The sequence below is a fragment of the Ictalurus punctatus genome, chromosome 5, assembly GCF_001660625.3.
Source record: "Ictalurus punctatus breed USDA103 chromosome 5, Coco_2.0, whole genome shotgun sequence".
Taxonomy (NCBI): domain Eukaryota; kingdom Metazoa; phylum Chordata; class Actinopteri; order Siluriformes; family Ictaluridae; genus Ictalurus; species Ictalurus punctatus.
In genome coordinates this window covers 13574923-13602116 of record NC_030420.2, presented here as the reverse complement: position 1 = coordinate 13602116, position 27194 = coordinate 13574923, and the positions used below count along the sequence as shown (strand labels likewise).

General features: G+C 38.1%; 1 protein-coding gene across 12 annotated transcripts in view; it reads right to left on the bottom strand.

Moving 5' to 3' along the window:
* gapvd1 (GTPase activating protein and VPS9 domains 1) overlaps nucleotides 1-27194 on the bottom strand; it is a 161822-nt gene that overhangs the window by 107154 nt on the left and 27474 nt on the right. For all 12 annotated transcript variants that reach the window (XR_008396437.1, XM_053680232.1, XM_053680233.1 and 9 more), the window contains exons 2-4: nucleotides 21621-21834; nucleotides 2289-2556; nucleotides 1572-2147 (exon numbers count right to left, since the gene is read on the bottom strand). Coding sequence is in view for 11 of the 12 variants with exons in the window: in XM_053680232.1 (XP_053536207.1) it covers nucleotides 1572-2147; nucleotides 2289-2556; nucleotides 21621-21805 (1029 nt within the window). In the remaining variant the exon portion in view is untranslated. The remainder of the gene's footprint in view (nucleotides 1-1571; nucleotides 2148-2288; nucleotides 2557-21620; nucleotides 21835-27194) is intronic.

Sequence of the window (27194 nt, the reverse complement as noted above, 5' to 3'; positions counted from 1 at the left end):
AATGAAGACATTTGCCCAGTACATTTGAATGTGAATCCAAAGCTACTCAAACTATTCAAGCTACAGTAAGTGAGCATATGCATTTTACTCCCTGGATTGCCCAATTAAACAAACTGCATTCCTTTTCTAAAAAAATAAAAAAAATTTTTTTAAAGTTGGTGGTACTTGCACTAACTTAAAAACAAAGGTTTTTCTTGTTCACAATTGTAACTGGTGGGAAAGTGAAAATAGGTCAGCAAGAAATTCAGTTGCCCAATATGACCCATTATGAAATTGCAAACAATATAGTTTATTATTTATATAACTTTTTCCCCCCTAGCATGAACAATATACGTTCAATGTTCTGAAGATTTAAAAAGTTAAACTGCATTTGGAATAGGCAGTAATTTCTGTCAGTGTAAAATAATGTTACAAAGCATTCTTTTATTTTTCCATCTACAGTGAAATAACAAGTTAAACTGGAAAATTAAATGGTAAACTATACAAATGCACCTATTTCTGGACATTGCCTGATCTAAATAGCCTACATATATAAAAATCACCTGCAGGGCACCGCGTGATCACACGTGACGAATCGCATGAAAGGCCACATCTGTACAAGCCAGGAAAAGCATCACAATAGAAGAAAGCAACAGTCTGGTGATATCAGTGGGTCACCAGTATGACGTGGTTATTGCAAGCAGGGGATATGGATCCAAATATTAAGTGTTATTTACTTTAGGACAATCTGTTAAAATACTTTTGCTTGCCTAAATATTGGGTGGTCTGCCACTAAAGGTGCACATCTAAATATCAGGAAATGAAAGCTGAAATTCAATTTATTGTCTCTTATTCTTTTGATCTCAAACCCAAATGTCTTCAGTGTATAGCAAAAACAAAATGATTTGCCTTGCTGTTCCAACAATTTCAGATAGGACTTTAACGCATCATTGTGATTAAATTTAATTGTAACGTGTTAGATTTTACAATACTCTGTAGGCCTATTTAATCTTTTATTCCCCCCACACTGACAAAAGTGCTGTTTTTGGCTATTTTCAACCAAAATATTCAATGGCATCCCTAATGTCATAACATTAGACAGTGTTAGCTATATTGAACATGTATTGATAGATTTCATTTCACATTAATGAACTAAAAATATTCTCAATTTACTATGACAAAGTGAGTTTGCCATGTCATCGGATTGTTCAAGCAGGAAAACTGAGAGGAGACAAATGAGAGATGGGGGAAGGCGGCGACTTCCAGGGTTTTAGTTAATATTGGAGATTACATAACACTTATGTAAATGTCAATCACTCTAGATTAATTTTATTAGGGAAAATAGAAGACTGCTCTTTTTGCATACTTTTGAGTGATAACCTGTAGCAACATAAACCAATGTTAAACTGCTACATTCCTACACAAAATGCATAAAAGGTTGGCAGGTCTGCAGATGGATGAACAGATAAAATGAGAAAGATCAGTAGCCGTTGTTCGGTTACTTAAAGAAAACATTTCTGAAAAACGTGATGTCAGCATACCTAGAGTCTTGAACTGCATATGTCATAAGACAATATCATTACAAATCCTACCTGCATTAGGTTAAAGCGTGCCACTTCATTAATGGGAGCATCCGAGATGATTCCATACTGTTCAGGGTTAACAATGGCTGGGCAGATGAAACAAGTCAGCAACAGGTCTGTGCACATGGTCCTCACCTCCCCAACCTCCAGCCCTTCCACTTGGGCCAGTGACTTGTACATCTGTGACACGATCCAGCGCAAGCTCTGAGGGAAGCAGTAGGTATTTTGCTTCAAATAGCCAATAAATGAGTTAACAAGAGCCACAAGTTTGGCTTGGTTGGATTCTACAACTGCCTGAACCTTTTGACAGTAAGAATCAGAACCCTTCTCCCCAAACAGACGCTCCTGTTGTGTTGGGGTGAATCTTTCAGTCACTTTGCCTGGATCAGTCTCTAGGTGGTCTTCGTCCTCTACCAGTAGCTGCATAATGGGCTCATGTAAGGTGGCAGTGAGGAATAGCTTGGCAGAGTACAGGCCCTCAGAGAATAGCTTAAACAGGATACTAAAAGCACATGTGCCCCGCCGTAGCAAACGACGAGGATTATCACTCTCCTTAAGCTCGAACTCAACTAGGTAACGCAGGACCTAGAAGTGTAAGGGTAGAAAAATGAGAGCTATAAATTTCAAAAACAGCAATTATCAGAGTCAATTTATAATTTATACTGTTAACATTATTTCTATTGTAAATTAGATTCATGTGGGTGTTTGGGTGTTCTCTTTATGTACTTGTAGTAGGTAGATTTCATCCTCTTGCATTATGCAGTTGCCATAAAGTGAGGTAAACACAGTGTGGATCACTCCTTGTGTATGTTCTTGGTTAAGTCTCTCCCCAGCAACCAGACAGGATGCCACCAAGCGTGGATTTTCCCTCAGCCGGCCAAGGAACTCTCCATAGATACTCTCCTGAAAGCCCAGAATCTTGTAGCCATCAACAAACTGCGTACTCTCTAACACCTTAGCATGCAAGCAGCATTCAGCTGGGGATGCCTCAGCACTGAAAAGAGAAAAGCGGTGATTCACATTAAGGATACAACAATTATTTTTTGTGTAATCCATTAATCTATGCAGGGATACAAAAATGAACATTGTGTTTTGTTTTGGTAAAGCAAAGCATTAAGTATACAGTATTTCCCTTACAAGACTAAACTAATTATTAGTTTCTGTATCCAATACCCAATTTAAATGACAAATAAGGAAACTGACAGGGAACTTGTTTTAAACAAACACAGACCAAACACAGGACTAAAGAAAAAACAAGACTAAAGTACTAAATCACATTGATGTTCATCATTGTTGTGAATTCTTTATATTTCTGGATTTCTTGAGTTAATACTGATGTCTGGTAAAATTTCATGTGAATAGCCTCATTGGACATATATTTACTGAAAGATCAGAATTTCAGCTTTCTATTCCTCATATTTACATCTAAATGTGTTAAACTTAGAATAAGCACCTTTTGGTTTTTCAAGTGACCAAAAATATCAAAATATATGACTGACTGGTATTTCTTGTTGGCCAGGTATACCATGTTAGATTGTTTGTTTAAATAGTTAATAGCTCTGAATGTCTACTCTTGGTTTGAGCCTTGGGTTCTGCCTGTGAAGACTGAATTTGGTGTTAAAAAGGATAAACCAACATGAAGACCGGAGAGCTGTCTATGTTAGAAAAGCATGCCATTTTGAAGCTAAGGAAATAGGAAAAATTGATCAGAGCCATTGTACAAGCATTGGGCATAGCCAATACAACAATTTGGAATGTCCTGAAAAAGAAAGAAAGTCACTAACAACCAGACATCGAACAAGTCATCCAAGGAAAACAGCAGCAGTTGATGACAGCAATCACATGGCTGCTTCTCGAAAAGGTTCACTGATCTTTACTGATGATGTAACTCATGATGGTCCAGCAGAATGAATTCAGAAATCTAAACAAACATTGTTTCCAATGTATACAGTCCAATTAGGAGGAACTTCATAATGCAGCAAGACAATGACCCAAAACACACTGCCAACACAACAAAGGCCTCTGTGGGGAGTCCTGCAGTACAAGCCGGGATATGTATCACAAGAGAAGAAAGCAACCTCTGGTGATATCAGTGGGTCACTGGCTTGATGCAGTTATTGCAAGCAAGGGATATGAAACCATATATTAAGTGTTATTTACTTTAGGACTATCTGTTCCAAAACTTTGCTTGCCTAAAAATTGGTTGGTCTGCCACCAAAACTGCATATCTAGTAAGGATGTCACGATACCAAAAATCTAGTAATCGGTACAGATACCACCAAAAGTACACAATACTCGATACCAAAGTGTGGTTTTAAAATTTAAAAAAAATAAATAAAATAAAATACTCCTGGACGACATCCTCCTCTGGCTAATACTGGCAAAGAGAGAGAGAGATGGGTATTTTAGTTATCAAACACTGTCTGACAATGACTAATAAACAAGTGCTAAGGTGCACTTCACACACACTATATCTGAATGCAAGCATTAGTTTAAATTCACTGATATGGTGGCAGGCCAATAAGATTTATTAAAAGCATTAACATCATTTGCTGACAGGACATTTTGCTGACAGGACACGAGCTGAATGGCGATGCATAGTGGCAGATTAGGAGGTAGTTTATAACACTGCAATGCGTTAGCATCGTTAACAACTAGCTGGCTATCGCAAACTTTACACGGAGCATAATGTTAGCTGGTTTCACGGCCACAATGCCAACTGCCTCAAACAAACGTAATATATGGCCCATCTTTCAGGTGCTTCGGCAAATTCCAGGTGTTTCCTCGCTTTGTTTGAAATGAGCGATAGCACCGGTTGCACACCAGCAACCGATGCTACCTTTCCTCTCCTTGCCTCTCAAGGAGTCAGGGAGGAGGTAAAATTGTCGCCGTCTTCTGTAGCTTTTCCCATGTGCTTGTAGGCATTATTGTTCTTCTTTACCACTTGTGGACCGACTAAAAAACTTGCGCGTATTTGCTGCCCCCATCAGTACCGGAGGAATTGCAAACTGGGTACCTTCATTACCAACGGTACCTATGCTACTGCAGAAAAACAAGTACAGTCCCATTTTAAGAATGTTGGTACTGAAGTATTGGTTCTCATGACATCCTCAGTTTCAGCAATATGTGTATAATACCACTTAAAGTGACATTCACTCAAGTTACATAGCATGGGAACGGCAATGGTACATCAAGAACCATCCCTGAACAAAGGGTTACGTGACTGTAATTACCATTCAGAAAGACACCTGTCAACAATCCTATCCCCTAACCAATTGGGGGTCACACCTGTAACGACATCAGTACTTTGAGAATGGAAAGTGATCACATCAAATGCTATCCTTAATTTACCTTTAGAGTGAAACTTCATTTATATTACATGCAGAAAACCTGGTTTGAAACACAGAATAAAATGTCTGTGCTGATACTGTTCGAGGATCACTTTGACTCCGATGAACGCAAAGTGCTTCATGTACTTTGTCACTGCCATGCTGCAATAAAGTTATTCTTCATTGAGATCTTTGACATCCTCATCATTTTTTTCTTGCATTGGCAAGACAGCCAGAAGGGATTCCCAAAGAAAAAAAGTGGGGAAAGGTAGGAAATATGGGTTTTCTTTTGTGATGTTTTTGTCAGGGAACCCCCTCGTTAAAAAAAAATCTAGAAAAGAAAATTAAGAGCAGAAGAGAACTTCGTTTATTCAGCATTAGCAGGAGTTCTTAAGCCTATTCCATTTAAAATTCTAACGGAACTGAATTAACCCGCCACAGTGTGGTGACACAGCTGTAGTGGAATTGGTGCTTCAAAAGTAACTGAAACTTGATGTTTGATTGTTATAATTCTGTTAAGATTCCAATGTAACTGAATCAGCCTGACGCAGTGTGGTGGAAAAATTGTAACAAAATAACTTCTAAAGTAACTTAAACACGTTGTAGTGTAGACAGCCCGACACACTGCAGCTCTGTGAAGTTTAAACACAATAACCCAGAGCAGTGTGGTTTTGCCCGATGTACTGTGGCAGTGTTTTAAACTCGATAAATATTGTTTAAGCCCGAAGTACTGTGGCTAGGTAGACCGTTTTAAAATATAATACAAAAAACCCAAATGTAGTGTGGTTTTGTCCGACGTACTGTGGCAGTGTTAGATTTTAAAACTGTTGGCGCTCGTATTTGAAACTGAAAGGCCCGATAGAGTGTGGCTGTCCAACGCAGTGAAACATTCGAGTTCAGAAGTCATAGTGTGACTTAGTGCTGCATGATTATGGCCAAAATGATCATCACGATTAATTTGATCAATGTTGAGATCACAATTATTCATTGATTTTAGGGACAAGATATTTTTATTGCACGTTCACATTTAAATAAACAGATCACTGCTTTCACCTGTTTTCATCTGCTACATTCCTGTTAATGTACAAATCTTTGCATCAAATTAGACTGGTTGTTAAATTGCATCATCTCGTAGAAGCAAAATATAAATAAAATTGTACCCAAATGAAAACATGCAATCAGATATAACAATAAGCAACCGAATGAAAACAGTTCACGCCTATGCAGAAAAGGCAATAACAGGGTTTACAGGAGGAGAGACGCAGCCAAATCATACAAGAGTGGTGCATGTCATTTTGTACCGGAACCCGGAAGTTAGCATCACACCGGTTCCCTCGACAAACACCCAATAGGATTTTCCCATAGGCTTTTGGATTATTGCAAAAAATAAACTTTGTGATCAACAAAAGTTTACAATACTAACACGTTTTTTCCCTCAAGATAATTTTCACAAATGAAGACAAATATTGTTTGAAGCCCAAATACAATCGGCAGAAATAAACAGCTAACCGTATGCTATAAACCAGAGGTTCTCAACCTTTTGCAACTAAAGCCTCCCCAGCATTTGGCATGCTCTTCCCCCCTTATATTGGAGTAGACCAGTTATAATGATCATATATATATATATATATATATATATATATATATATATATATATATATATATATATATATATATATATATATATATATATATATATATATATACACACACACACACACACACACACACACCTAATCTATAATCTGTTTTTGATAGAGAGATAGACTTTTTTTGCTTTTGAACTTTAATTACTTTTCATAAATTGTGATTTAAAAAAATAACTTTTATGACTTTTATAAAACTATATAATGGACAGGTATGGAACATGAATGATCAAAAATGTTTCTGAACACTATAACTACTTTGAGCTAGGGAAATAAGCTGTAATAACGTGGACTATTTCACATGTAAAACATGTTGCATTACATTCATCTTGCATTCTAAAAACATTCGCATATGAATAATGTAAACTGGGACGAAGGGCGCGTCTCGTTATCCATGACATTGTTAAATCTCCGTCTCTCTGTCCCTCACTGAACAGAGCAGACGCAGAGAGAGGTGAGAGTGCAGCGGGAAAGCAAGATCTCGCGTTTGCAGGACAGTACTGGGGACATTTAAAAAGTTGCTAAGGTTTGTCCATAAAGTCGCTAGGCGCTTTTTTTCCTCAAAAATAAACATTGTTAAGTTGGCAACACTGGACTGCACTAACAGCTAGATAAAAGGCAGACTAAGCTCCGCCTCTCCTCAGCAAAAAGAAAATACAGAGGGAGAGAGAACGCAGTTTTTCCATATATGGACATTCTATTTGAAAAGCAATAAAATACACCGAGTACCCAAATGATGCCCCGTCTGTTTTTCCTTGAAAAAATTTGCACCCTCTTTCCTATCTCTGCATGCCCCCCTGGTTGAAACCACTGCTATAAATGAACTACACCACGGTTGCTTGACTTCAACGTCACCATCACCAAGCTTCCGAAAACTTTTCCAAACTTGATTTTAAAACATTTTCCATAACATGGATTTACTCTGTGGATGATCTTCATACACGTTTCTTTTTGGGAATTGTGCACTACATACCTGACCCAGTTTATCTGCAAACACTTTTCGTGTACAGCATGATGTTTAATGTCCCCAACAACGTCTGTAGTACCACTTAGCAACATGTTAGTGTCCTGATTTCCCCTTGCGCAAGCGCTGGAGCACGGAGCAAAGCTCGCGCTAAAATGCTAACTCGTTTCCGGGTTTTTGCATACAAAATGACGTCATCCCTACACCACTCTATGGTGACTGGCTCCAAGTTTAGGAAGCGCTTAATTTGATATGCAGCAGAGATGTCTAAGAGTGGAGGACGAACTTTAAACGTCAATCATGTTTATGTAATCGTGGGCAGTCAAAATAGTAATCAAGATCGATATTCAATTAATTCTGCAGCCCTAGTGTGACTGTTTTGTTCGTTTACATCAGATGTACTGGAGCTCTGAATAAATAGACTAGCGGATACCTTAAAGTAAGTAGATAACGAATAACGTAGATATTGAAACAATAAGTGAAAAGTTATTGAATTACAGTACATAATTCAATAAAATTTTGAGAATGGAAAAACTGATTGTTAGATACATCGCCAAGCATGGCTCAAAGGGAATGTATAACGGGATAGAGAACGCTGCTAATAAGCCGTATGAGTGGGCTATCTCCCAGTTTGAAAATTATCCCAAAATGCCTAGAAATAAAAAAGGGAAAAGTTGCAAATGCATGTCAAGCAGTTTTTGCCTCGTATAAAGTGGCTAAGCAAAGGCTAGATGAAGTGGAGGTTGAAAATGTGCGGCTTCACTCTAGACTAAGTGACTGGGTAATTTCTACAAAAAGGTACGAGGCTAGTGAAACGATCTGGAAAGAGGAAAAGATCAGAATTCAGATCGATATTGCACTTCTTAAAACCAACAATAGCATGTTTAGATCATCCAATGTTAGTTTATGATAAAAAAAAATAATAAGTACAGTTGAGGAAAAACACCAGTAAGACGTGCCATGCTTTGTAACGGAGTTTAAAATTTTCAGGAATATGGTGATGGTTGGGAGAGAGATTCTCAATCATTTAGCAGTAGTCAACACTCTGACTGTACAGTTAGATTTCCCATGGCACCAGTTCACTCCACTACTACCATGTGAAATAGTGAATAAGGGGACGGGCCAATGACTTCTGCAGTGGTCATTTTTGCAGATTGGTTTATTCCAAACGAACTAGAAGCTGTGATTAAGAATATTGGAAAAATTTGACCCCTCCAAACAGAATCCATTAGATTTTTTGAAAAATTTGAAGCAATATTCAGACGTGTACAAGTTTTCAGATGCGTGGCCTTAAATGAGAACATGAAGGTTAGAACTGCAAATAAATTGGAAAGGAAGCAGGCATTGCTTGAGGTTTTAGGAATGATGTCAGTTGATTGGGATAAAATAGCTGAGATGACCATGAGGAAAGGGGAGCACCCAGTGCCATTTTCGGAACGGTTATTGGAGGTGTTTAAAACTTTCAGTGGCAATCCTGATATTACTCAGGACGAGGTCAGCTTAAAATCTGCCCTATTTAACAAGTGTGACCCACTCACCCATTCTGCTGTGGCAATGAATGTGAGCAATCTCTCAGAGTATAATGACATTATTGCCAAAATGACAGTTTTACAACAGTAATGCTAGTTCAAAGAAATCTCATCCTGTGTCAGCAATAGGTGTTATAAAGTGCTACCCGAATGGAGGCCGCAAGGTTTCCTGGATAAACAAGGGCCATGCTACTGAAGAAAGAAAGGAGAGACCACCTCCTTATAACCCCCCCCCCCCCCCACCACCCCAATGTTATTCATGTGGCAAAGAGGGACATATCTCTAGGGAATGCAAGGTTTTTCTTGGAGAACATCTCATAAAAAAGATCTTTACCAGTTACAGGGTACAGTTAACAGACTGAGCAAGGAGAATGAGGAACTGCGTGCTCACATGGAGATGCAGAGCTTTAAAGCCATGCCTTCTTAAGCATAGAGATCACAGGCCTCCATTTCACATGTAGCACCCATGTCGCGAGATAATCGCTGTCGGAGGCCGATGTGATGATTGGTTAGTTCATGCTGGTGCTTCATTAACAATTCTTTATTTCGACAATCCCCCAGAATGGTGAAGGCACAATAACACAAGAAGGTTTTAACTGAACAATTTCTCTTGCATACCAGACAAAGTGTGTAATTCCAAATTGGCAAAGATGATTTCAAAAACAAAGCCTGACTGAGCAGAACTGGTGATGGTCACAGTATATTAGGTTTAGTCATTATGACTAAGCTTGACTAGATCATTGACTCTGGCAACAATCGCATTTGGCGTAATCCTCAAAGTAAAGACAAGGTTGTGGAGATTTCTGATGTACATGCAATCAAAAAGTCAGAGGATTATGACTTAGATACCCTGTTATTGGTGGAAGAGTCTGAGTCATCAGAATTATTGGATCAGAACAGAGGTGTTTTTGTTAATTCAAAGCATGATTGTGGCTGTGATTCTAGTGTGATGGAAGTAAAGGTTCACGGAGGTGGCCCACCCTCCCTCAGTTATCCAGATGAGGCAAAGCCCTACATACAAACTCATAGCTTTTCATTATTAGTAGAGATGTGGAACAGACGCAGGTAATTTACACATGCACAATCTCTCTCTCTCTCTCTCTCTCTCTCTCTCTCTCTCTCTCCCCAAGAACTATTTATTACAATTCATTCACAAATATAATCTTATCACACTACTTCATTTCTGTGTATGACTTAGAGTGGGCAGAATTCTAATGACCTATATATAAAATAACAAAAATTCACTGTTATTTTTATCCTTTCAATAAAATTTTGCACTGCAAACATCAATGACAGCTTTAACTCGTCAATGCTGGCAAGTGACCATGGTATTTAAGCAAGATAATCCAAGGCCAGGTGTGCATTACACGATTTTAATTCACTCCGCAGAGGCACTGTTTTGGGTCAAGTGGTTCTTTTCCACCACATTGTGCATTAAAATCATGTAACGCACACCTACCTGTGGATTATCCCTTACATCAGTGGTCACCCACCCAGTTCCTGAAGCTCTACCTCCCTAAAGACTTCATAATCGTGCCAACCTGACCATCTTATCATTGCCTTAAGAAGCTCTTGATCAACTAAAAGGTGTGTTATATTTTCGTTGGGGATGAAAGGAAGATAGATCTCCAGGAACAGGGTTGGTGACTACTGCCTTACTTTATATACGGGGTGCATGCCCAAGTGAAATAAAAAAAAAAAAATGCACAGGGTTAACTAGTTTAGACCGCTTATTTTCGTACCAACAGCTGTAAATGCACAGTCACAGTCTTGGATTGACCAAATGTAAATGTGAGAGATGTCCAAAAAACAGATATTAAGCAACTTCTTTGGCATTCTGCAACCTCAGAAGAAACATCAGATTGAACCGGAGCAAAAGAAAGAGTTTTCTCTCTTTTTTTTTTTTTTTTTTGAGTGATGTCAAATGTGGTGGAAGATATGCTGCTCACATCCCCATCTAGCAGACAAAACTAGTGCCTTCTATTCAGGGACAAATAGAAATCAGTCATCCAGCATTTGTTAAGCATGAAAAGAGTAAGGAGCATATAAATGTAGTACAAGCTATTAGTAACAGACATGCTAGATGAAATATACAGTCACCCACTTGTTAAATTGCAAAACAAGGTGAATGAAGGGCAACAGAGGGTTCTGTGCAATGTTTTTCTCATGGCCTTCCATAAAGCTAAACACAGCTTTGTCCTATGTCTTCGTATGCTGAGGATATGGCATTATTGAAAAGCCTAGGAGTGAATGTCAGGAGGTGCAGATTATTCATGTGAAGGGGAACGTGAATAATTCAAAGCACGGACTCTCAGTTATGATTTAAGGGAAAAGAGGGTCTGTATTTTGATGGATCAGAGAACATAAAAACGGAGCAGGAAATTGTGTACATTGTGTCTGTGTCCACCAGTGGAGAGTTCACCGCTGAGTTTCTTGGATTAATTAAAGCGCACCTATTATGGTTTTGAAACGAGCCTAATTTTGTTTTAAAGATCTCATACAACAAATTTATATGCATCTAAGGTCAAAAAACACTTTAATGTGCTTATAATTTAGACTGCAGCGTTCCCTTCCCCCCCCCCCCAGTGTCACAAACGACTCGTTCAACGATCCGTTCTAAAGAATTAATTCTAAATTCCACCTTTGAGAGCATACTATGCTCTGATTTGTCAGTGTCCCAGTCTGTTATGATTGGTCTACCACTGTCAGTGTATGTCGAAAAGGAAATGCCCACTCCCATAATGAGTTTCAGCTCTGTCTGGTCGCGAGCAGCCAATGAAGACCAGGGGTGGGGCTTTTTGTTACAAACCTACGTAGGTTTGTACAGGAAGCAAGTCTGGAATGACTAATGACTCGTTTCAGTTGTTCAGAATCGTTTCCTTCTTTTGGGAGTCAATAATCCTGTTTGTCATGTACATTGATTTTCTAAACTTTGCAGACATTTTTTTACATTTACAAACAGCTATATAACACACCACATGAAAGATAATATTTGAAAAATACAAATAGTAAAACCTACTTTAAAGTGGTTGCTAAACAAACGGCATGGGACACAACAGACTCTGGTCAATCTATTCCATGACTGAGGCTTGGATGAATGGAGAACAAAGTTAGTCGCTGTTTGTACAAATAGGACTGCTTTCAATATGTACAATGGCATTCTATCAAATCTATGGCAAATGACTGCGATTGGGGATTCCATTGTGCATATTCTGTGCACTGCATACTAGGGATGTCATGAGAACCGATACTTCGGTACCAACATTCTTAAAACGTGACTGTACTCGTTTTTCTGCAGTAGCGTAGGTATTCGTTGGTAAAGAAGTTACCAAGGTTGCAATTCTTCCGGAACTCATGGGGCAGCATATACGCGTATGTGTTTTAGTCGGTCCACAAGTGGTATAGAAGAAGAACGCCTACAAGCGCATGGGGGAAAAACTACAAAAGATGGCGAAAAGTTTAGATCCGCCCGGACTTGTTGAGAGGAAAGGTGGTAGGAGTCAAATATGGAAATACTTCGCATTCGAGACGGATGGCAGCAAACATAATTGATGCTCTGAAGCTGGTTTGAAACCGATGCTATCGTTCATTTCAAACAAATGGAGGAAATGCCTCGAATTTGGCGAAGCACCTGAATGACGGGCAATATATTGTGTTTGTTTGAGGCAGCTGGCATTGTTGCCGTGAAACCAGCTAACATTATGCTCCATGTAAGTTTGTGATAGTCAGTTATATTTGTTAATGACGCTAACGCATTGCAATGTTATAAACTACCTCCTAATGGAGGTATCGCCATTCATACATACAATAAACCTCAATGTTCAGTCTTTGAAGTCCGCTCCTCTTAAATATATTTAAAGCTACACTATTAGACATTTTCCACTGTCATGGTTTTGGGCTGGAGTCAGTTCTCGAACCGCTCCGTGTATATTGTTTATATATCTGAATAATCTCATATAGGATGTGATTGGGTGAGTTCATTTACCCGTCAGATGCACAGCACTTTAGATTAATGGTGTTCATTAGGGATGCACCGATCAGGATTTTTACGGCCGATACCGATCCAGATACCAATCTTTTTTGTTTAAGCTTTAATCAGGAGGTCTGCTATTATCAGTTAAATGTAATCTCTCTGCTCATGATCACTGTTAATTGAATTAAAATAATATCAATGAGCAATACTGTTGGTTAATTGATAAATAAACAAGCATAAAATATTTATTTTTAAATAACTTAAACAATAAACATTCCTAATTAAAAGTAGATTAACACAAACATGATCCATATTAGGAAAAAGCTAATAACTTTAAGGAGAAAGCGACCTAATCATAATGTCAAACTGATATTAAGTGCAACCCATAGTAATTAAACACCATTTAATTTCTTATTTATATTTTATGAAGTTATTATAATATCTATTTTTTAATATTAAATTATTTATTTATAACTAAGCACATTTTCTGTCTTTACATTTTTACTTTTTGTGTTTGTTTATAAGTTTTAGATGGGTTCCCCCAGTACAGTGTTGCCATGTCTGCTGATAAAATTACATTTTTGGGGGGGATTAAATCAAAATATGGAAACTGGAGTTGACTTTTCTAGTGATATCTGGTGAGTTTAAATAAAGTGAATGCGCTACTAATTAATGAGTTAATGAAGGGAGAGCAGCAGTGTACTGTATGTTTACAGATGGAACCATTGCTACTCTTGATTATGATTGATGAGAAATTATTTAATGAATAAGTTTGAATTAAACCCACCTTGTAGCATTAGCATTATTATTAACTTACCGCCGTCTCTACACGAGCAGGTCGCAGGTGCAGGTCATTTTGTGGGATCAATAAAAGATAGCGGTTGTGAGATTGGGAAGTTGTGAGAGAAGCAGATGATGTAATGTTACTCTCATCATCATAATGACACCTTTGCACCTTTGCCTATTTCCACACTTGTTCAGTTGACTGAGGTGATGAAAAGCAGTGTGAAAGTAACTGTTGCGCGGTGTGGGTGCATTTTGGAGTTTTAGTTTTTATCCCGATTGTATTATACAACTACGAACAAGTCACTCGCACCGGTGCTCCTAAATATTTTTTCACAGTCGCAAAAAGTACTTTTCAGTCGCAAATGCGAGTGAAATGGTCAAACTGTAGAGCCCTGTACACATGACCTAAAACCAGCAGATTTTCACACAAGTCCTCAAAATAGATAAAGAGAACCCAAGTAAACAAATGAGAAAAATTTTATACTTGATCACTTAATTATTGAGGAAAATGATCCAATATTACATACAGCAGTATCAGGTATAATTTCCTTGTGCAGAAAATAACCACACAAGGTTTGGAGGAATTTTTCAACCACCACTGTGTGTATGAGGTGTGGAATCGACTTCAAAGTTCTGGGGTTGACTTGGTTTATAATGCCACTACTATCCACTTTTTTCTGTGTTATTTTCTATTAGTACCCTTCCCCTTCACTGTCATGGCATGAGCCAAATCAGTTCAGATTTGTACATTTGGCTGGGCCAAGCACAAGAGAGCCAAGGTATTAGCAAGCATCAGAGCATGGTCATGATTTTACAGATCAACTTTCAGTGCAATAGGCAGTAGTGTTGCCAAGATATTGCATAAAACACTATGCGGAACATATATCAAATTTGATGATGCGTTATATGGAAACGGTTTGAGCAGGGCTCTACAGTGCAACCATTTCACTCGCATTTGCGACTGAAAAGCACTTTGTGCGACTGTGAAAATATATTTAGGCACACCACTGCAAGTGACCTGTTTGTGTAATACAATTAGAATAAAAATCACAGGAATTACAAAATGCGCAACAGTTACTTTCACACTGTTTTTCATCACCTCAGTCAACCGAACAAGTGCGTAAATACTGCAAATAAGATATTATGATAAGAGTAACTCTGTACATCATCTGCTTCTCTCAACTCACCGATCTCACAATCCGCCATCTTTAATTGATCACATAAAATGACCTGAACTTGCGACTGTGACCTGCTTGTGTAGGTACAGTGGCGTCGGGCGTGAATAAATTAATAATAATGCTAATGCTACAAGATGGGGTTTAATTCAAACTTCTTTATTAAATAATTCCTCACCAATCATAATCAACAGTAGTAACTGTTCAGTCTGTAAACATACAGCATGCTGTCTCTCTCCCTTCACCAACTCTAACAGACTGTGCATTCATTTCATTTAAGCTCACGGTTGCCAGATATCACCAGAAGAGTCAAATCCAGTTTTAAGGTTTTGATTTACTCCCCCCAAAAAACAATATTATTAGTAGACATGGCAACACTGTACTGGGGGAACCCATCTAAAACTGATAAGCAAACAAACAAAAAAAATAATACAATTTAAAGACATAAAATGTGCTTAGTTATAAATAAGTCATTTAATATAAAAAAGTATAATAAATTCATAAAATATCAATAAAATGAGAAATGAAATAATGTTTCATTACTTTGGTTAAATTTAATATCAATTTGAAATTGCACTTAATAGGCTATTTCCTTAGAAGGCTATTAGCCTTCTTTTTCTTAGTATGGATCATTTTTATGTTGGTCTACTTTTAATTAGGACTCTTTATTGTTTAAGATATTTAAAAATATTTTATGCTTGTTTATTCATCAATTAACCAACAGTATTTCTCACTGCTATTATTTTAATTCAATTAACAGTGAGCATGAGCAGAGAGCTTACATTTAACTGTTTATGATGTACCTCCTGACTAAAGCTTACACTCTTTTACTGGTAGCCAAAAAATGGCATTTCTGTCTGTTTTGGGGGTACCCGTGTTCAGCATTGATTTGTTTTGTGATATCACATACCAGAGTAGTGCTTAATGGCTCATATGAAAGTAGACACTTAAGACTAAGAATTAGCAGTTATTTCAAGTATTACTTCTTTTACCTAGCCTACCTGGGGCAATATATTCAGAATAATTTTTTTTTTTTTAATTATAAAAAAAATTATTTACTTTTAACACAGATGTTATATCTTCACAGCAAATGTTGATATCAACCCCATTCCTGGTCTCAAAGATTCCCCAAGTACTTGTGCATGAACACCCAAAATATGAGGAAGTTATCTCTAACCACTAAAATTGTGTGTAAGGTTATCCAAACACAGGTTAAAACCTCTCCAAATGGCACCAAACGTCTCCAAATGACATAAAACCTCTATAAATGGCACAAAGCTTATAAAAATGGCACAAAGTCTTTAAAAATTGCAGACTTCTAGAAAAAGCAAACTTTTTTTTTTTAAAAAGGCACAAAATAACCTCTCCAAAAGGCACCAAACCTCTCCAAATGGCACAAAATTAAAACAAATGGCAGTAGCATGAACTCTGTTACACAACGTGTAATTTCACACACACAAAAGTGTGAAACATACTTATACTTAAAAATATACTCATACTTAAAAATATAATGTTTATTAAAATTAGTGCCAGAGCCCCAGGTGAATGAGCACTTGCTCTCCGAATGGCTCAAATGATAGACACACTAGTGACCCCTCTCCTCTGACTTCTTTCGGGGGTAGATAGAGCCCCTCAAAGATAGAGCCACTCGGAAATAACTCCTCCAGAAGCTGTGATGCATTCAGGCTTTTTCGGGAGCACTCTGCCGCTATAAGACGCCGATAAATCGCACGCTGAGCGAAAACCAGTAGGAAACTAGTGAGCAGAATAAACTGCCAAACATGGAAAAACCTGCTATACAAAGTTTTGCAGGAAGACTGCTAGAGCGGAGCTGCCATTTCCTGATAGTTTCTCTGCACGGCCTTGTAGCGCTGTGCTGATTGGCCTGTACCTACTGACACACAACTCAAGACGCACGCATAAAAGGTTTGGTTGTGCTGATTACGCGTTTGATTTTCTCAGCCTCTAAGTGGTCAATCATGTCGAGTTTGGGCTTGTTTGAAAGCTAGAAGTATCTACAATTGGTCCATGTGGGTGTCAATCAAGTTAAGACTGCCCGATTAAAATTTAGGAGGCGGGATGTTCAGCATAGCCAAAGCAGGTTAGCGTTTTTTAGATGGTGTCTCAGTTCAGTTTATGGCTAATTACCAATGTCCAGAGGGGTGTGATACCAAAACACTTAATGCATTTTGAAGAGGACATTTGTGACTATATATGGAACTTTGCATTTGTTTTCTTCAATAAAGCTGATGGACTTTATACTGATGGAAATGTGTCTAGGTAGGTAATGTAAGGTAGTAAACGTTTATACAGGTCCGATCTTTGGTTTAAATGTTATAATTTTATTGTGGCAGTTGTATACAGTGTTTTACTATCAAAAAAAGCTTTAGTCGTACTGTCCAATTTATCTCTGTCTCAATGTTTTCGTGGAGAGGTGCAAGTTGTTTGCCCAGCAGGGAGCTCAAACACCGCCCCTTTCCCATCCCCCTGCTCACCAAGAGTTAAGCACACAGTCATGAAACTGCACACACAGGTAGCCAACAGTGTCCTGATTAACCTTATACCATAAGTATATGATAAAATAATTCATTTGTTTGTACTAATTGAAAATGTCCGATAAGTCGTTTTCCATTCCGCCGGCGGAATGAACGCAAGTGTCGGGGCGAAAGGGGTTAAACAAAAAGATTGGCATCTGGATTGGTTTCGGTCGATCAAGATGACAAGAAATCGGTAAGGCTGTAAAAATCCTGATCGGAGAATCTCTAATGAACACCATTAAACTAAAGTGCTTTACATCTAGCAGGTAAATGAATTCACCCAATCACATCCTATATGACATTATACAGATATATACACAATATATAAACAGCAGTTCGAGAATTGGCTTTGGAGAATTTGGAAAACGGCTAATAGTGTAGCTTTAAATATATATAAGAGGAGCAGACTTTAAAGACTGAACATTCAGGTTTTTTGTATTTGTTTACAAGGTGGAACAGGTTAACGGTTGTTTAATGCACACAACTTGTAAAATCATCTGAAAATATTCAGTTTAGTTCAACAGAAGGTAAATTAATTTGCTATGGCTCATACTATATTTGTAAAATTCGGTCATGAATTTTTGTAATTAGGAGCACAAGTCCATTTTGGCATGCTCAGTGTCAAATTCGTGTGCATGTTATTCATTACATGTCCATGGTCTGATTTGATGTTCATGAAAAAATCAGGCAAACGGTGCAGGAGGAGTTCGAAAAAGTATGTTTTCAAAGCACTTCAAAATGGTGGACAGCAAGTGCGGCTGAGCATGGAATAATTGGTATTGCTCTCAGCATGACCCAAGGGGGTAAAAGTAATCAAAAGGCAAAAGAAATCAAAACCTATTAGCATTTATTAAAAATTCCATTATAATTTATAACTTCGAGAACAGTTTTACTCATCAACTTGAATTCGTAGCTTTATGTCACCAAGGTCTAAAGATGATCTGATTCGATTTTTGTGAAAATTGGGCACAGTCTAGGAGGAGTTTGAAAAAGTAGGTTTTTCAGAAAACTCAAAATAGCAGAAAAATTTTCATGATAGAAAATGAGGGCATAGGGTGCATTTGACTCGGCACAAGCCAAAGGAATCAGAGAAAAAATCATTTTGTTTTTGGCCCTTACAGTTAAAAAGTTATTAGCATAAACATGAGTACAAATTTGAGCTGTTGGTGGCACTAGAGGGTTTGAGATAACTCAAAATTTTCTATGGTAATATTTCAGACTGTCCCCTATCTGTGTGCCAAATTTCATAACTTTCCCATGAACGGTTCTATGGGCTGACATGGTTTTAAGAGCAGAAGAGGAAGAAGCAGAGTAATAAGATTGTTTTCGTCAACTTAAGGTGCCTAAGCACCTGCTATATTATCATTAATTGTCAGCTAATCCCATGTCATGTTCTGTTATAGCAGCCTTGATTTTTGTTCTGTTTGGAGCAACTGTAGATTCATGTCATGGTGTACGTATAGGGCCCTAACAATGATTCAAGCCCAGGGGCCCCCATTATATCCACCCATGTCCGTCATTACTGTAATACATTGGTATTACTGAATGACAAATGTCTTCCGTAAACACACCCTTTCCTCAACTTGATTCTCAAATATAAGGTGGTCATAATTTTTAATCCTATTTTTGTACTCTTCTATGTAAGGTAAAAAGGTAGGAAAATAAAGGGATGACAAAGTTAGAAAGAGAAAGACAAGTTAGGAGTTGTTTGAGGGCTATGTCTGTAGTGTTATGACTATCATTTTTCCTTGATTCAAAAACAACATGGTATTTTGTACTGGTGGCGGTCAATTTTGTGATACTGATGTATAGTTTTGAGAATTTATATATGAGAAAAGCTGCAAACAACATTATTTGTTATTACTAAATATTTCCTCTCAGTAGCCTTTTAGAACAGCAGTGAAAGATGTTAGCATGACGACTGATGTCTTTCAATATAATCTTTTGAAGCCCAGACATCATTTAAACATTTTCAATCCAAGTTAAGGATTACACCATCATTGCATAATGCAAAAATAAATAAATAAATACTTCAGGCTTTGGCTCTAGGTATTATCCCAAACAAGATTATCCAAAACTAAACAAAGTTTGACCCCAATGGCCCACATCTTATCCTACACAGGGATATCAGACAAAGTCTCATTTAAGCCTAAATACCGGTTTATACATGACGCATGACATCAGCAATGACGGCACTGTTAACATACTTGCTTATGTTCTTTATGAACATCTGAGAGTCCGGGAAGTGACATCCACTAGATGGCACATCGGCGTCAAAGCGTCTCTGTCCGTAAAGTTTCCAAGTTGAACTGTAACATGTTTAGCTATTTCATGCATGGCAATTTTAACTACACTGGCAAGCTCTGTTTCACTTGAAACTTTCTGCTGTTATTGTGACTGTCATCATGAGCTGTTTCTCAAATCGGAAACTATGGTGTTCATTTAAAAGCCTTCACTTATCTAAAAGATCCTGGAGACTAGTATGCAAGATAGACCTTTCAGTAGGTTTGAAGGCTACGTGAGAGATTTTTAGAATTCAAAATCTGTAATAAGTAAACCAGTTAGTGTTAGTACTCAATAGCTATCTAGAATAATGCATAAATATGCAATCCAAGACAAGTGTTAATTTCTGGGGAAGTGCCCCCTGCACGCTAGGGGGTTCAATCTGGCCCACAGGATGAATTTTGAAAGTGAAAACAATGCATAGGACACAAACTAGAAATTTTTAATGAAATGCTATTCCTAAATTATCCGCTGGGGTGCACTGTTTTAGTCAGAGTAGAAGACGCAGCACAACTCTCGGACTCCGACCGAACAGCAGATGGTAGCAATGCACCTTCTGCTGTGATATTAAGGTGTAGTCTACCCTATTTTCTACAAATTTGTCTCAGTGGGCTTAGACACATTTTTATCATTATCTCTTGCCAGGGTATCCCAAATTAACAGGCCTTGCCGCAAAAATTGTGTATGTTTGGGACAACCTACTTTTGTAAACAAGTTTTCTCAGTAATGAACATCAATAAAACAAAATTGCTCAAGGCTCACAGACAAGCACGTAAATGACATTCTGAGATTGGCTGCTACTCAGGACATGACACCTGATATTGATGCACTTGTGCAGGCCAAAAGATGCCAAGTTTCAGGAGCAAAAACAAAGTAGTGTAGACATAACTATTTTAAAATGCTGCTTCAGACACTGATTGCACTTAAAGAATACAGTTCTGTGAAAATGAATCCTTGCTGTAGTAATAGTTTAAAAAAATGTGCAATTTAAATGTTAGTCAACAGCTTCACTACAAAAGAGTTTGGTTTGGTGGAATCCTATTGTTCATGCAATGCCATGAATTTTAAAGTGCAATACTATATTTTTCAGTTCCAAATACCCGTTTTTTTGCATTTGTACAAACACCGTGACCAGTTGTAATGCACACATGTAAATGATAATCAGAAGCAAATTGCACATGTTTGTCTTAAGAAATCTGAGGTTGTTCATGATATGTTCTGTAAAAAGATATTTCATTAAATATGAAGATTTAAATGTACCTAATATACTTGTACTTCTTTGCACGAAAACAAAGGGAAAAACATGGACTTATTCTTATTTATAGGTAAGTATGCTATGATTTTACTGGCCTGGCCCACTTGACATCTAATTAGGCTGTATGTGGCCCCCGAACTAAAATGAGTTTGACACCTTTGGTCTTAGGCATACCTGCGGAGGTGTTTTGGAAAAAGGAGGGACGCTTCGTTTGTCCATCTCTCTCGCTTACTCTCTGTAGCTTACACGTGCACATGGGCATGCAGACATGCTCACTTATTCAAACATCTTCCAAGGAACTCTCTAAACAGTCTGTAAGTGCTTATCTATCTTTATTTTTAGAATATACTCAAACTGCAAATGCTACTGTGTCAGTGTCCCTTTTATGCGGTGGTCACACAAAGTGGCAGTAACACAATGCTCCAAACAATAACAGGATACTTGAGCCAACCATCTTGTGGAAGAATAATCCATGCTTTACATTTGAACTGCTGAACTAATTTCTTTGAACATTTTAGTTTATTTTACAGTTTCTGGTCACTCAACAATGCACTGTAATAGACTTTTCCTGTTTAAGTTACCTGGTGAGGATGAGGCGATCAAGGTTAATCCTCTGTTGTTTGGCTATCCAGGCTGTACGATAGAGTCTTTCTGCTGTCTTTAGTACTTCACAATTGAGCCGCTGGATAAGCTGTTTCTCTGAAGCCACGTATAGCCTCTCCTGTTTCAGGTGGTGGGCCAGAGTGTGAATGTCTGGCTTCACCATCTTTTAGCTCGGCCACAGGACAAAAAACACTGAAGAGGATAAAAAAAAAAATTAAATAAATAATATATACACACACACACACACACACACACACATATATATATATATATATATATATATATATATATATATATATATATATATATATATATATATATATATATACACACACACACATATATATATATATATATATATATATATATATATATATATATACACATATACATACATATATACACACACACACACACACACACACATATATACACACACACGTATATTAATAAATAAAGACACTGTTGACCAACTGGGCTATACAATCATTTAAGGACTAGAAATAGTACATTTTTGCTCCAACTTAGGCCTTACATCAACAATGGCAATACTGGCTAACTGTGTTTTAAATTGGGGGTGTCAAATTCTGCCCAGACACCATCAGCGTTTTGGACCATTTGACACATTATCTATTCTACTGATTAACACTAAAATGTCTCTGAAAGAATAAGACAATGACACACAGTTATGGGAAAAATTAGGTTTATAAGCTTCTCCTTGGCATAAATTAGACATTTCAGCTTTCCTGGTATTCATATGGGGATGTGTTAAACGACATAGAAATGCATATTTTGTAGTAGACCTCACAATTTGTAGGTGGGCAATAATATTGGAACATGTGATCAACAGTTTCTTGTTACTCAGGTGTGTCCTGACCTTGACTGTTCAAACAATAAATAGCTTTGAACATTTACTCTTGGTTTTAGCCTCCGGTTTCACTTGAAACCGGAAAGCATAAGCCAAAATTAAGATCAGAGAGCTGTCTATGGGAGAAAAGCAGCCATTTGGAAGCTGAGAAAATTAAGAGGGAAAAATCTATCAGAGAGATTGCACAGACATTGGGCATTAAAAAAAAAAAAAAAAAAAAAAAAAAAAAAAAAAAAAAGATTGGAATGTCCTAAAAACGAAAGAAACCACTGGTGTACTGAGCAACAGACACTGTATGGGTCAGCCAAGGAAAACAACGGCTGATGACACAAACATTGTGACAGCTGTGAAGAAAATCCCTAAAACAGTCAGCAACATCAACAAGCTCCACAGGGTAGGGGTGAAGATGTCACAATCCACTATTCAAAGAAGACTTCAAGAGCAGAAATATGGAGGCCATACCACAAGATGCAAACCACTCCTAAGAATCCGAAAGCCAGACTGGAGAAAGAAAGATTCTGCAAATAAATAAATGATTAACCTCTATCAAAGTGATGTAAATGCCCAAGTGTGGATAAATAAAGGATGTGCTCATGATGCAAAACATACAAGCTCATCTGTGAAATATTGTGGAGGTAGTGTCATGGCTTGGGCTTGCATGGCTGCTTCTGGAATGGGCTCACTAATCTTTATTGATGTAACTCATGATGGTAGCAACAGAATCAATTCAGAAGTTTGTAGGAACATTTTGTCTGCTAATTTACAGAGAAATGCATCTAAATTAATCAGAAGGAACCATCATGCAGCCATCAGGGAATACCATTGCCATGAAGGAACATGGCAATGGTATTGCCATGTCCCAGCAGAACATTGCCCAGAGCATCACACTGTCTCTGCCGGTTTGCCTTCTTCTCATAGTACATCCTTGTGCCATCTTTTCCCAAGGTAAGCAACTTGCACCCACCCAACCCACATGATGCAAAAGAAAATGTGATTAAATCATACCAGGCTACCTTCTTCCACTGCTCCATATTTCAGTTTTGATGTTCGAATGTCCATTATAGGCACTTTCAGCAGTGGACAAAGGTCAGCACAAGCACTTGGGCTGGTCTGTAGCTATGCAGCCCCATACGCAGGAAGCTGCGATGCACTGTGCATTCTGACACCTTTCTATCGTAGCTAGCATTAACTTTTTTTTAGCAATTTGTGAATTTGTACAGTAGCTCTTTTGTGGGATCAGAAGAGATGAGTTAGCCTTTACTCCCCACGTGCATTAATAAACCCTGAGCACCCATAACCCTGTCGCAGGTTCATCAGTACTCATTCCTTGGACCACTTTTGGTAGGTACTAACCACTACATACTGTGAACACCCCACAAAACCTGCCATTTTGGAGATGCTCTGATCAAGTCATCTAGCCCACAATTTGGCCAATCTGGTTGCGGACATCCTTACACTTGCCCATTTTTCCTGCTTCCAACACAACAACTTCAAGAATTGACTGTTCACTTGATGCCTAATACATCCCACCCCTTGATAGAGACCATGTAATGAGATAATCAATGTTATTCACTTCACCTGTGAGTGGATTTAATGGTATGGCTGATCAATGTAAGTTGTGATTAAGAGTTGCATTCTTGTAAATTTTCACATTACAAAATCAAATTTACTGTAAACATATATCGCCCCCAAATGTTGGTGATCTGTGTCCTTTATTACTAATAACCAGCCCTAGAACAAACATATATAAAATCAGTCAACCCCTACTGTAGATGCAGCTTGCTAATCCATATGCCTTTAGTGACATGATGTAAACAGGTCATGAAAAGTCACAAAATTTCACTAGATGATGTCATGAGCTAATTAGCATGTTCATTACATCATTGTGTTGCATTTTCATTCTGCCTAGTGTCAGCCCTTTACATCTGTTTGCTTCTTTCCACATAGTATTTTAATACAGTTGCATTCCCAATAAAGCTGTTATTTACATATTTTTCTGTTATCAGGTAACGGAACGACTATGAAATAGTGACTGAAACACAGCCCATTACGACTATATGTTAACCAGCAATCACTACCAAGCCATTTCCATGCTACTTCTCTGCTAAAATCCTAATTTAAGAACCGCAACATCTGCCAAAATCACCACACACCTAACTTAAAGACAACGGGGGTACGGTGATTTCAGCTATATTTACATGTAAAATGTTCACTCAGAGAAAGTTAGAAACAACTGAATGTGCTGCTCCTCTCTGCCATTCACTGAACAGAGAGAACTGTACCTGCACTGGGAAAGCAGGACCTTGCACTCACGGGGCAGTACTGGCAACTCTCTTCTACAGAAAATAGCTAAGGTTTGTCCAAAAAGTCGCTAGTTGTGTCAATTAATTAAAAAAAAAATAAAATAAAAAAATAAAAAAACCTTAGGAGTCTGAAAAGTGAACCAAAGCTGGCTCTGTTAAAATGAGTGAGTGAATAGTGGGAGGAGAGCGTCATATTTTGTAAGTCATAAGTTTGTATTTACTGACTTTTTTTTTGTTTTGTTTTTTAATTCAAGCACTTTTTAAGCACCATTAGATAGAAAATGGCTATTTTCAAGGTTTTCCAGTACTTAAATTTCAAAAAGCTGAATTGAAGTACTTAAAGCACCTTGTATACACCCTGTATTAAACTATCATTTGTTACAGCCAGTTCCACCTGTGCTGTTGCAGGAAATTAATGCACACCTTTTGTTCGAATACAAGCATTCAACCAATCTTACTTTAGGTCTCTAAAACAGAGCCATCAACAAAGAGACAGTGGAGCCGCTTTGCGAATTTGATGACGGGAACCTATAAGCATAACCTCAGTTTTCCCACTGTTCAGGCACAGAAAGTTATTGTTCATCCATGTTTTTATCTCAGAAATACAGTCAGAAAGATAACAAGCATCAATGTTTTCACCAGATTTAGAGTGAATGTAGATTTGGGTATTGTCGGCATAAAAGTGATAATGGAGGCCAAGCGATCGCAGCAGATGCCCAAGTGGAGATAGATAAATATTGAAGAGTAGAGGGCCTAGAACTGAACCCTGAGGAACACCAGTGGGTACCGAGCAAGTGTCAGACCTAAAGCCACACACAGAAATAAACTGGGAACGGTCAGTAAAATAGGATTTAAACCAGTTTAAAACTGTCCTGGACACACCAAAAACACTTTCAAGGCGGGTAAGTAAAAGACCATGATCCACAGTATCGAAGGCGGCTCTAAGGTCAAGAAGAAGAAGAAGTGAGGTAGCTCCAGAATCACAGGCCATCAACAAGTAATTGGTGACTTTGACCAACGCCGTTTCAGTGCTGTGAAACTTACTAAAACCTGACTGAAGGGGTTCAAAGAGGTTATTGGTTGTAAGATGAGTACAGAGTTGAGAGGCAACAACACGCTCAAGTATTTTTGCCAAAAACGGAAGATTTGAGATGGGACGAAAATTGTTAAAATCATCCACAGAAACATTTTCTCTCTTTGGTACAGGTGTAACAGCAGCGGTCTTTAGTACGGCTGGAACGACCCCAGTCTCCAGTGATTCATTTATAATGCTGAGGATAGTATCGCACCACACAGCGAAGCACAATTTGAATAAATTCGTAGGAATTGGATCCAGCAAGCAAGTGGTAGATTTCATGCTGGATACCTCCCTTGTGAGAGCCTCAGAATTAAGCAGTGAGAAATGAGTGAAAGAAGCACCAGTGAACCCAGATGGACGAAGGAGTGAAGTGGCACAGTCAGGGTTAACAGGAATTTCTTTGTGAACATTAACAATCTTAGAATTAAAAAACTGTAGAAAAGAATCACAGAGCTGCTGAGAAACAGACAAAGTGGTAATAGCATTAACTTGAAGCAATCTGTTTATGGTTTGAAACAAGTGTCTGGGATTATTTTGATTATTTACAATAGCCTGAGAGAAGTAAGAGGATCTTTCAGTCTACAGTAGTGCACGATAATCCCCCAGAAGATCCTTCCACGCTTGATGATAGACATTCAGTCCAGTAAGGCGCCATTTTTGCTCCATTTTCCGACAGCCTTTCTAGAGCGCAGATTGTCATTATGCCAGGGAGCAGAGTGGGAGAATGTGACCTTACGTGACCTTAGAGGAGCAAAAGTGTCAAGATTAGCAGCAAGAGTGGAATTTAGCTGCAGAACTTTCTCCTCCAGTGATGAGGGATGAAGATCGCTTAGGATGGAAACCACAGAATTGGAGAAAGCTGTGTGATCGATAGACTTCCACTTCCGGAAGGTTACTGTTCGGATGGTCGGCTCACTTGAATGATACAGTTCGAGGTTAAAAAAAAGACAGCTGAATTATCAGACAGTCCAAGGTCAATAGATGAAAACTGCGATACAAATGAGCCATTAGCAATCACAAGATCCAGCGTATGACCCTTGTTATGAGTCGGGTCAGTTACAAACTGTGTGAAGTTAAAACAATCAATTAGCGACAGAAATTCCTTAGCCGCCACAGAGTCACTACAGTCCACATCAATGTTAAAATCTCCCACAATTACAATTCTGTCAAACTTCATACTCAACATCGATAGGAAGTCCACAAACTCTGACATAAAAGCTGCATGTGTCTTAGTCTTAGGTGGTTATAGACTGTAGCGATGATGGTGGATACAGGAGCGGAAATACTCAAGACCAGGCATTCA